At 36.1% G+C, this 12,424-nt stretch overlaps 1 protein-coding gene across 1 annotated transcript in view; it reads right to left on the bottom strand.

Annotated features, from left to right (window-relative positions):
• The window catches only part of BBS1 (Bardet-Biedl syndrome 1), a 130,647-nt gene extending 123,649 nt beyond the window's left edge, over positions 1-6,998 (bottom strand). The window contains exon 1 of the mRNA XM_089087266.1: positions 6,870-6,998. Coding sequence (XP_088943392.1) covers positions 6,870-6,998 — 129 coding nt within the window. The remainder of the gene's footprint in view (positions 1-6,869) is intronic.
• Positions 6,999-12,424: the final 5,426 nt, after the last annotated feature.

Consider the following 12,424-nt stretch of genomic DNA (forward strand, 5'->3'; position numbering starts at 1 on the left):
TCAAGAAATTATGAAAAATTGTAAGTAAGTAACAAACTCTTTCTTGAATTCACCTTTTGGATAAACAACACAGAAATTTCATTCAAGAAATTATGAAAAAATTGTAAGTAAGTAACAAACTCTGTTTTTTGAATTCACCTCTTGGATACACAATACATCAATTTCATTCAAGAAATTATGAAAAAATTGTAAGTAAGTAACAAACTATTTCTTGAATTCACCTCTTGGATACACAATATGGAAATTTCATTTAATAAATTATGAAAAATTTTGAAAACAAAATATGAAATAAATTAGGAAATTTCATTTAATAAATTATTATCCTCTTGGATAATAAATTATCCAAGACGCGAATTCAAGAAGGAGTTTGATATTTACTTACAATTTTTTCATAATTTTTTGAATGAAATATCTGTATTGTGTAACCATGAGGTGAATTGAATAATGATTTTGTTACTTACTTACAATTTTTCATAACTTATTGAATGAAATGTATGTATTGTGTATCCAAGAGGTGAATTAAAAAAAGAGTTTGTTACTTACTTACAATTTTTTCATAATTTCTTGAAAGAAATTTCTGTATTGTATATCCAAGAGGCGAATTCAAGAAAGAGTTTGATTTTTACTTACAATTTTTTATAATTTTTTGAATGAAATTTGTGTATTGTGTAACCATGAGGTTAATTCAAGAGAGAATTTGTTACTTACTTACAATTTTTCATAATTTCTTGAATGAAATTTCTGAATTGTTTATAAAATAGGTGATATCAAGAAAGAGTTTCTTACTTACTTACAATTTTTCATAATTCCTGGAATGAAATTTCTGTATTGTTTATCCAAGAGAGGAATTGAAGAAAGAGGTTGCTACTTACTTACAATGTTTCATAATTTCTTGAATGAAATTTCTGTTTTGTGTATCCAAGAGGCGGATTCAAGAAAGAGTTTGTTACTTAATTACAATTTTTCATAATTTATTGAATGAAATTTCTGTATTTTGTATCCAAGAGGTAAATTCAAGAAACATTTTGTTACTTACTTACAATTTGTCAAAATTTCTTAAGTGAAATTTCTGTATTGTGTATCCAAGAGGTGAATTCAAGAAAGAGTTTGTTACTTGCTTACAATTTTTCATAATTTCTTGAATGAAATTTCTATATTGTGTAAAATGAGCCCTTGGACCATCCCCCACCACCCTAAGAAAAATAGTAAAGTTTTCATAAGTCGCCTACATTGTTTAATATTTCCACCAGCTAATTTTGAAAAATAATGGCATAAGAATGTACCCCATGACCTCTTGGATCATCCCCCGCCTGCTTAAAAAAATATTAAAATTTTCATAAGTCACCTACATTGTTTAATATTTCCACCAGCTAATTTTGAGAAAGAAGGGCACAAGAAAGTACCCAATGAGCTCTTGGATCATCCCCAACCTCCCTAAAAAAATTAAAGTTTTCTCAAGTTGCCTACATTGTTTAATATTTCCACCAGCTAATTTTTAAGAAGAAGAGCATAGGAATGTACCAAGTGAGCCCTCGGATCATCCCCCTCCGCCCTAAGAAAATATCGAAAAGTTCTCATAAGTCACCTACATTGTTTAATATTTCCACCAGTTAATTTTGAAAAAGAAAGACATAAAAATGCACCCAATGAGCCCTTGGATCATTCCCCTTCTTCCTAAGAAATATTAAAGTTTTCATAAGTCGCCTGCATTGTTTAATATTTCCACAAGCTAATTTTGAAAGAGAATGGCATAAGAATGTACCCAATGAGCCCTTGGATCATCTTCCTCCTCCCTACAAAAATATTAAAGTTTTCATAAGTTGCCTATATTGTTTAATATTTCCACCGGCTAATTCTGAAAAAGAAGGGCAAAAAAATCTACCCAATGAGCCCTTGGAGCATCCCCCTCCTCCCTAGAAAATATTAAAGTTTTCGTAAGTCACCTATATTGTGTAATATTTCCACAGCTAATTTTGAATAAGAATGGCTTAAGAATGTGCCCAATGAGCCCTTGGACCATCCCTAATCTCCCTAAACAAATAATAAAGTTTTCATAAGTCACCTACACTGTTTAATATTTCCACCAGCTAATTTTGAAAAAGATTGGCATAAGAATGTACCCCATGAGCTCTTGGATCATCCCCCGCCTCCCTAAAACAAAATATTAAATTTTTCATAAGTCGCCTACATTGTTTAATATTTCCACCAGCTAATTTTGAAAAAGAAGGGCATTATAATTTAACCAATGAGCCTTGGATCATCCCCCACCTCCCTGAAAAAAATTTAAGTTTTCATAAGTCGCCTACATTGTTTAATATTTCAACCAGCTAATTTTGAAAAAGAAGGGCATAGATCCATCTAAAACTTAATTTATGTGTCTAGTTCGCGCATTATGAATAAGGAACAATTCAACGTTTAACGAACATATTCAATCAGTATCGCATTTTCTACCCGTTTACATTAGTCGGTCAAAAAATGTGTTTGGAAATAGAGGTTTCGACGTGCAAAATTTTTTAAAATGGTGATAATTTTCCTTTTAATATTGATTTTATTGCTGGATGTTTGCATGAACAGTTGAAGTGGAAATGCCTAAGGTTAGTAAATACAAAAGTCATAATCAGGAAACATTTAGACCATGGGGAACTTTTAAAACGATAACATTCTAAATTGTCATATTTGATAATGTTAAGCAAGAAAATGTCAGAATTGAATGTTCAATATTTCGCTTGTCTAACTCTCAAAGATGAGGTCTGAAAGACGTTCTGGTTACTGTTTTCTTACACGTTTATAACTCTTAATGGAGACTCTATATTGAAAATTGGAACTTGTCCATTATAGCGACCACATCCTAGAAATTCTAACTTTTTCCTGTCCAAGTAATTCCTAAAAGTAATTTCTATCTCTTCTTTTGTACAACGAAAGCTATTCTCCGTTGTTATATTAAAGATTAAGCACAAACAACTTATACAGTTGAAACTATAACAAACAGAAATTGCATAGCTTGATTTCAAAAATAGCAAGCAATGCAATAAAATGTTTTTATTGAAATAATTGCAAGATGAATATCATCATAAAAATGAACACCTTAAATCTACTCGTAAAATACTTCATGTTTTTTCTCCAACGGTGGAGAATCATTTTCATTATATTGTCAAGTGTTCCCTGAAAAAATATTTTCCGTTGAAGAGATAACTCGAGAAAATCGTCATCTAAAATCAAACATTTTTCCATAATCACAAAATTCGATATAATTTTCTCTTTCTCAAATTCATTCATTTTTCAATTATAACACTCTCACTGCTGACTCTAGACTAACCACGATTCTTTCTACTTCAAGAATATTCGATAACCTACTTTAAAAAAATCTAACAAAAAGAAATGGAACATTTTTGATTTCGAAACAATTTTATTGTTGGTGTGAGCATAATTGCAACAATTAATATATTACACATATACAATTACCGATATAACTTATTGTCCTCAATATACTTCACTACTGCATTTAAGGCACTTTGAAATCTATGTATATGTACTATATCGACTTTTGCAGCGAAGCATAATTGGTCCTCCAATTTAAATTTTCTCAAAGATATCACGTATCTTGCATACACTTCTTCCCACTTGAAAAAAGTCAAGATCCTCTTGTGATCTCTACCGCAATGTTTGGTGCTCTTGTATCATTGCTTCTGATGCTGCTACCAACTCCACTATCAACTTCTAATAGTGTAAACATACCACTCATTATTGCAAATATATATCTTGACAAATAAATAAATGAGTAAAGTCAAACTGTTCTCTCTCCTTGAATTCTTTTCTCAGACTAATATCAACTATAGTGACAATTCTTCCTTATATTAGTTGCGGTTGCTATGAACTCTTGGGGCTATTACGTAAATTCAAGCTAATAATTCCTAGAAGTCTGGTCTGATGTCACTTAGCTTAATATTTCTAGCTCTTTGATTGGCCTAGAACAAAGGGCTTGTTGCTGTGACGTCACTCCCCCTTGTAATCAATAAGGGGTTCCTACTCTCTACCCTAAGGGCTGTGAGGGTGGTTGCCATCCTCTAAGACCTAATTTCCATAACTTTCAACTACATTAAACAAAATGGCTATCTCAAAATTTTGATTGGATGTGTTTGCGAAAATGATGGGCGTGAGAGTAAGTAAGTAAGTAAGTAAGTATGACGGCACTAGACCCTTAAGGTCCAAACCGGCGGTGCTGATCTCCGTTTCATGACCCTTACGCAAGGAAATTTAAAGGGAGGCTGGGGGCCAGCCATTCCGTGCTCTCGCAGGCCCTTCTTGCTTACCTTCCTAAGATTTATTCAGAAATCCGTTTAGAGCTGGATTGGCTCTGGCTGAGCTTACAAAGTCGCGCCCATGACCCGCGTCACAAACCAAATAACTGACCACGTTTGGGATCGAACCTGTACCCCTTGGACAAAGAATTCTCAACCCAGCGTACGTCCACTTAGCCAGGACGGCTTCATGTTAGTCGCTCTTCAATTACTTTCAACTATTAAAAAAGGCACTAGCCCTTTCAAATTCCAATCAAATGAGCCGTTTTGAAGTTTCTACGACAACGCTTTAAATAAAAACCTTATATGCCACCAGGGCATAACTTACAACCCTTGCCCTGAGGGCTCGGGGGGGTCATCCTCAAAGAAACAATTTCCAGAACTTTCTGCTACGTTGAACAAAATGGCTATCTGAAAATTTTGATTGGATGTGTTTGGGGAAATGGTGGGCGTGAGAAGGGGACATATAAGGTATATAAACCTTATATGTCCCCCAGGGCATACCTTACAACCCTTGCACTAAGGGTTCTGATGGGGTTATGATCCTAAAAGACCTAATTTCCGGAACTTTTGACTACGTTGAACAAAATGGATACTTTGGATCGGATGTGTTTGGGGAAATGGTGGGCGTAAGAGGGGGCTAGTTGCCCTTCAGTCACTTTCGACTATTAAAAGGGCACTAGCCCTTTCAATTTCTAATTGAATGAGCCCTTTTTGAAGTTTCTATAACATCGCTTTCTATAAAACCCTTATATGCCCCCAGGGCATAACTTATAATCCTTGCCCTGAGGGGGGTGGGGGGAGGGGGTGTCATCCTTAAAGACCTAATTTCCAAAACTTCCAACTACTTTGAATAAAATGTCTATCTAAAAATTTTGATTGGATGTGTTTGGGGAAAAGGTGGGCGTGAGAGGGAGGTTAGTTACCCTCAAATCACTTTTGAGACTATTAAAAAGGGCACCAGCCCTTTGAATTTCCAACTGAATGAGCCCTTTTTGTAGTTTCTACGACAAAGATTTCAATAAAAACTTATATGCCCCCAGGGCATAACTTATAAACCTTGCCCTGAAGACTGTGGGGGGAGTGTACAAAGATATAATTTCCTGAAATTTCAACTACGTGGAACAAAATGGCCATCTCAAAATTTTTATTGGATTTGTTTGGGGAAATGGTGGGCGTGGAAGGGGTTTTAGTTGCCTTCCAATCACTTTTGACTACTAAAAAGGGCACTAGCCATTTCAATTTCTAAGCGAATGAACCCTTTTTGAAGTTTCTACGACAACGCGTTCTATAAAAACCTTATATGCCCAAGGGGCATAACTTACACCCCTTGCCTTGAGGGCTGTGGGGGGGGCGTTCATCCTCAAAGATCTATTTTCCCGAATTTTAAACTACGTTGAACAAAATGGCGATCTTAAAATTTTGATTCGATGTGTTTGGGGAAAAGGTGGGCGTGAGAGGGTGGTTAATTGCCCTCAAATCGCTTTCGACTATTAAAAAGGGCACTAAATCTTTGAATTTCCAATCGAATGAGCCCTTTTTGAAGTTTCTGCGACAACACTTTCTGTAAAAACCTAATATGCCCCAAGGGCATAACTTACAACCCTTGCCCTGATGGCTTTGGGGGAGTGTCCTCCTCAAAAACATAATTTCTATCTGGAAATCAACTACGATGAACCAAATTGCTATCTTAAAATTTTGATTGGGTATGTTTCGGGAAATGGTGGGCGTGGAAGGGGTGTTAGTTGGCTTCCAGCCGCTTTCGACTATAAAAAGGGCACCGGCCACTCCAATTTCCAATTGAATGAGCCCTTTTCGAAGTTTTTACGACAACTTCGTCGATACGAAGTGCCCTGGTCTAAAGGGAAAATATAATAAATATTTCATTGTGCCAACATCGTTTTTATATGTCCCCATGGCATAACTTAAAACCCTTGGCCTGAGGGTTGTGAGGGAGTGACCTCCTCAAAACCATAGATTTCTATCTGGAAACCAACTACCTTCCAATCACTTTCGACGATTAAAAAGGGCACTAGCCATTCCAATTTCCAATCGAATGAGCCCTTTTCAAAGATTCTACGACAACTCCTTCGATACGAAGTGCCCTGGTATGGGAAAAAAAATAATAAATTGTGCCAACATCGTTCTTTACTTATACAGCGTGATTGCGCTGCCTGTGATTAGGACCAGGGGCCCAACAATAAGCATCTTGGCAAGTAATTGATGTCAGCTAGGAAAAATATGTGCCCTAGTACTGACTCCTGTAGGCAAGAATGCATCCAGTATTTTTGGGGGGAGGGGGTATATATATTTTTTTTAAACGCATCATAAATTTGTATGAATTTTTGTTATGTTTTCACGAGTCGGACATTACCTCCTCCCACTAGATCAAGAGAACTCGGTCCTGATACGTGACCATATTCCTCCGCATGAACTTGTTGGCCTTGCAAGTAAGACTTTAATTCTCACCCATTGAATATTATTCCAGTCTATATTTTAACAGTTTACGCTGTTTTGTTTAGCCCAATATGTTTATAAAAGTCTGATATAATTAAAATTTGATATACATACATATATGCAAGCTTTGTCGTTATTGCCAGTGCATAAAATACATGAATTATTCCCATTTCCATCAATATCTCCAAAGGTAAAAAAATCTAGCGATTTATTTATTTTTCCTAACTTCTCACACTTCCACATAGCGGCTTACTTGTTTGTTGAGAATAAACTTTGCAATAGATCAGCGTATCTTGGCAACGCTTTGGAACAACATAATAAAAAGAAAAAACTTTTGAAAGACAGTCTGACGCCATGGGAAAGATTAATGCAAAAATATTCTAGCAACACGGGATTGTATATGTTCTTAGCAGTGACTCCCAAAACGTCCATGCGAACTTTTTCCAAGGGTAAGGGATGTGCCCCTGGAAGAAATCAAGTAGGAAATGCACATAATGTATAAACAATTTAGAGCAAGATTTCATTATCTTGGAGAATGGGGAGGGGGCTGACCCAATACCCTTAAAAAACAATATCCAGTTTGAACATGTTGAGGAGGATATTAAAGAATAGTCGGAGGGCAACCGACCCCCTTGCCCTTTTATATCCGTCCCAAACACTAATAGAAATATTGAAAAAAAATTCGAGATAGTCAAAGGTTTAACAATTATGCACTCAGGTATGCCATGCCCCACAGCCTCCAGGGTAAAAAAAAAAATGTAAATTATAGAGTTTGCTCATTTTTACATGCAGTATTTATCAATGGGGAAGGGAAGGAATAAGAAACCCTAGATATGTCTAGGGTTTTAGAGATTTAGAGACATAAATTTAGAGACAGCCATTTAGCAAAAGAAAAGTAAAATTTGTATGCAAATTTTGTTTACTTATTCAATGACGGTGAGCCAAAATAAAAGCTGCATTAACTAAAAAACGATCAGAAATTAAATAAAAAAAACAAGTTTTTTAAACTGAAAGTAAGGAGCGACATCAAAACTTAAAACGAACAGAAATTATTCTGTATATGAAAGGGGCTGTCCCCTCCTCAACGCCTCGCTCTTTACGCTAAAGTTTGACTTTCTCACAACTCTATTTTTCTTAAACAATAAAAAACTTTAGCGTAAAGAGCGAGGCGTTAAGGAGGGGACAGCCCCTTTCAAATACGGAATAATTTCTGTTCGTTTTAAGTTTTAATGTCGCTCCTTACTTTCAGTTTAAAAAACTTGTTTTTTTTATTTAATCTTTGAACAAAGATCTTACATCTTTGGTCGTTTTTGTGCAAACGTCTTTCATCATTCTGCTCTGATCAGCGGTCTGAGAACAATGATTAGTAGATCATCAAAGTTCTCTCATCATTGTTCTATATGACAGAACAGTGGCAGTCTTCACACTTTTTGCTAACATCAGTGAGTTGTATGATCTTAGAACAAAGATGAGTTAAAAAACGATAATCTTTGCAGAAAGATGTAAGATCTTAGATGTAAGATCTTAGGGCTAAAAAACGGGCCTAATCTTTGGCAATCCATCATCCTTCATCCGCAGAACGTGCCCTAGCCATCTCAACTTTTCTCTCATTATAGCCCTAGAAAGCAGGATTGAACCACACTTTCCGTACAGCCTACTGTTTGAAATGCGTTCAGTAAGCCGGGTACCCAGAACAATTTGTAGGCTATTTCTCTGGAAAGCATCTAGAAAATTTTCATCCACTTATCGGAGCGCCTATACTTCAGAACCATATTTTACCACTGTCGTCAATACTACTACTACTACTAACAACTCAGCGCAGCACCAAGCCGCCTGAAGCCAACACAGCAACGCATGCTTTTCCTTCATCCCAATCTATTCAAAGCTTCCCTCTTCACATCCTCCCAGAAAGTTACCATTCCCTGTAAATCTTTCTTTATGGCATCCTCCTACCCCAGCCACGGACGACCTGATTTTCGTTTAGCCCTAGACGGTTGGCTGAAAGGACAATATTCGGCAATCTGTCATCCTTCATCTGCAGAACGTTCCCTAGCCATCTCAACCTGTCTCGCATTATAGCCCTAAAAAGTGGGATTGAACCAAACTTTCCGTGCAGCATACTGTTTGAAATACGGTCAGTCAGCCGGATACCCAGAACAATCCGTAGGCAATTTCTCTGGGAAACGTCCAGCAAATCTTCATCCGCTTTTCGGAGTGCCCATGTTTCAGTTCAGGGCCATATTTGAACACTGTCATCACTGTAGTTTCCAAAATTGTAATCGAGGGGGGTAGGGTCATTTAATTTTTAATGGCATATTTATTGAACCTTTCTGTTATTTTGAACAAAATATTTACCTTATAATTGTGATTGCATGTCTTTGGGGGGGCTGATGGGAAGAGACATCTAAAAACAACACTAAGGGGGGGAGGCTAGTTGCCTTCCAGTCTCTTTTGAATCTTAAAAAGGACACTAGAACATTCAATAGTTTCAATGTCCGATTAAATAAGCACTCTCTGGATTTCTTATAATAAGTAATCCCAACGAAGTGCCCTAGTGAAAAAAAATCACACACTGCAGCGAGATCACTGTTTTCTTTGGCAGCGCTATGACACTGGCTATGATAAAACTTTTGCATAAGTAATTGGCAGTTTGCATTATTTGCAGCCTTTACACCGGGGACTTTAAGGATTGTTTTATTCCCGGAGGCATGTTTGCTTGGTTTTTTTTGCCTATTTTGAATAAATGGCTAAATAAAAATTTCAATCGAGTTTTTCAAGGGTTACGAAGGAATGGTTTTAAGAAAAAGACCACAGAGGGGAAATGACTGCCCTCCAATGACTTTTGACTCCAGGACATTTGAGCTTTAAATTTCTTATCAAATGAGCCATATCAAAATTTTCAACGACAACTTTTTCAATATGAAGTAACCTAGAGAAAACAAAATATAGAACATTGAAACCATATCTTTATTTACTTAAGCAGTACTAATGCGCTGCCGTTTGCAATTTGCACTAATGGAAGCTGGTTGCCCTCCAATTACTTTTGAATCCTTGGAAGGGCACTAAAACAATCAAATTTCCAATCGAACATGCCCCCTCCAAAATTTTCAAATTTATTTCTTCCTTACGAATGGGTCAGGGAAAAATTGAATAAGTGACGCAATGAAGGCTTTTCACCTAGGCACCCCTGCAGCACTGTCTCTGATTTGAAAAAAAAAATTATTTAATATTGTTTCGAATCCTACAAATTCACAGGCAAGTCCTTGGTAAAATCAAAGGATTATAAAATATTAAGACAAATCAAATAAAAGATGTTATTTTGAAGAATGTAGCAGATGCATCTTTGAAAATCCGAGCAGAGTACCACACTGGCTTGAATGAAAGAACTTTTCTTTACTGATTCTTATAATGTATCAGTCTGATTCGAATGCTTGTGAAGCGGACATTAAGGTAAAGAATAGATCAATTATTTACTAAATTAGATTTTAGGTTTCTGAGACACAAACATCGTGAAAGGTTGCAATAAAAAAAAAATAATTAAGTTTACTCTTCTCTTACCCCAGTCAAGTTTACCCATACCACCTTTCCTAGAGGCTAGCTGTAACAAATAAACCCCGAAATGCACAACTAAAACGATTACTCTTGCTTCCCATCGTTTGTATCAATATAAGAAAAAAACATTTCTAGTAGGTATTGCGATGATAAAATTCATGAGCCCACTCCCAGAAAGGTTTATTAGGCATCAAGGACATATCAAGGAGGGGGTTTAAGGGTACGGCCCCCCCCCCCCTAAATGTTTGTCCGACACGCGAAAAACGTTACAAACATTAGTATAAATTAACTGTTGATGCTTTTTTTTTAAGTTTTTTTGTAAACCCTCCCCGGAATTTTTTTAACTCCCCTCCCCGAAAAAAATCCTGGATACTCTCCGCCCTGTTAGGCATATATCCTAAAACACAATAATGACACTATTCCGGCTTTTACCGTTTTAGTTGAGATCCGATAGTCTTATCTGAGAGGGTACTTGATGAAAAGACTTTAGAAGCTCTATACACCTCCCCTATACACGGAAAGCCAGAAAGACTATGATTCCCCTAAAGTTACATTTACGTAACTCACTTTGACTTTTATGTAAGTTTGAAAAAGATCGGTAACCCATTCAGTTAATTGTCATTGGGTAAGTCTTAGGTTTACACACGAAGTTATTAAAAAGTGAAGTTATAAAGACTTGCTCAAGGATAAGGACAGAGTCCTGCGTTAAAATTTAGATTTTTTTAAATTGAAAGTAAAGAGCAACATTAAACTTAGAACTAACAGAAACTGATTCGAATATGAGGGGAGGGGCTCTCTTCCTTATCCCCTCACTCATTATGATACAATTTTTAGTGCTTTAATAAAGTTTCATGTTCCAAATAAACGACCCTTGTGTTTCAGGAGCCGTTCTTAAATAATTAGGCCAAAAAGCCAAACTTTAGCGGAAAGAGCAAAGGTTTAGAAAGGGTGACCCCTATATTTGGAATTTATCTCTGTTGATTTAAGTTTTAATTTTTATCCTTACCCTTAGTTGAAAAGATTTTTTTTTTTATTTAATTCCTGGTCGTTTTTCAAATCATACAGGGAAACCTGCTTCTCCCCTTCCCGGGAAAATTTGTCCTGCAAAACCCCTCTCACACGAAAAAAATCCTCTGCATAAAATCTCTCCATCGAAAATAGACCCTGGACTGTTCCCCCTCGCTGGAAATTTTCACGGACAATTCCCCCTTGAAAATTGTCCTTATATTAATTTGATTTTTTATCTAACTTCTGATTATTTTTCAAATCATTTAAGAATTCTACCCACCCCTCCATGAAGGGCTTTCTTCTGAAAAATCCTCCCTAGGAAAGCTTTCTCTCCAAAAAGTTTCGTATTTTTCCAAATAATGAATACTAGATGTAAACAATGGGCAAACTGCACAACTTCTAGCCCTGTTCCCGCGTAAAATTCCCACAGAAATGTTCCTTCCTATAGCATATATTCTCCACGTAGAAGACTCCCCCTAAATTTTTCTGAGTATTTCTCAAAAACAAATACTAAATATAAACAATGAGAAATTGCATAGCTTACAGCCTCCTCCGCAGGGACTGGGGAAGATCATGTTATCCCCAAAGGAACAGTTTCTTGGACCTTTCAACTGTGCTGAATCTTATGGCTGTTGGTAAAAAGGCTTGAAAGGGCGGCTAGTTGTCTTCTAGTACTTTGGTTAGTTAAAAAGGGCACTAGAACTTTTAATTTCCGTTCAAATAACCATTTTCAAATCTTTTAGGACCGATAGTTCGATACGATAACCCCTGATAAAAAAAAGTGTCATTTTCGTAATTTTTTTTTTTTTTTTACTGTATAAGGAAAACGGATAATTAGGTAGGCCTACTTCAAAACTTAAAAGAAGCGGAAATTCCCCTGTATATGAGGAAGAAGACGGATCCCCATAATATAGTATTAAAAAAAAAAATTGTATTTGTTAGAATTTTTTTAGATTCTAGATCATGTTTGTTTTTCAAGAATAAATCAATTAGTAAGAGTAGAGATCTCCTCGAAATACCATCCGCCTAAGTATTTTTAAATATTTGTGCCTGCTTTTAAGGGTATTTTTTGCTGTTATTTAATCTCGGCCCCTAAGAAGATTCAAATA

This window comes from Artemia sp. Qi Xiang Cuo, chromosome 3, assembly GCF_049724085.1.
Source record: "Artemia sp. Qi Xiang Cuo chromosome 3, ASM4972408v1, whole genome shotgun sequence".
NCBI lineage: Eukaryota > Metazoa > Arthropoda > Branchiopoda > Anostraca > Artemiidae > Artemia > Artemia sp. Qi Xiang Cuo.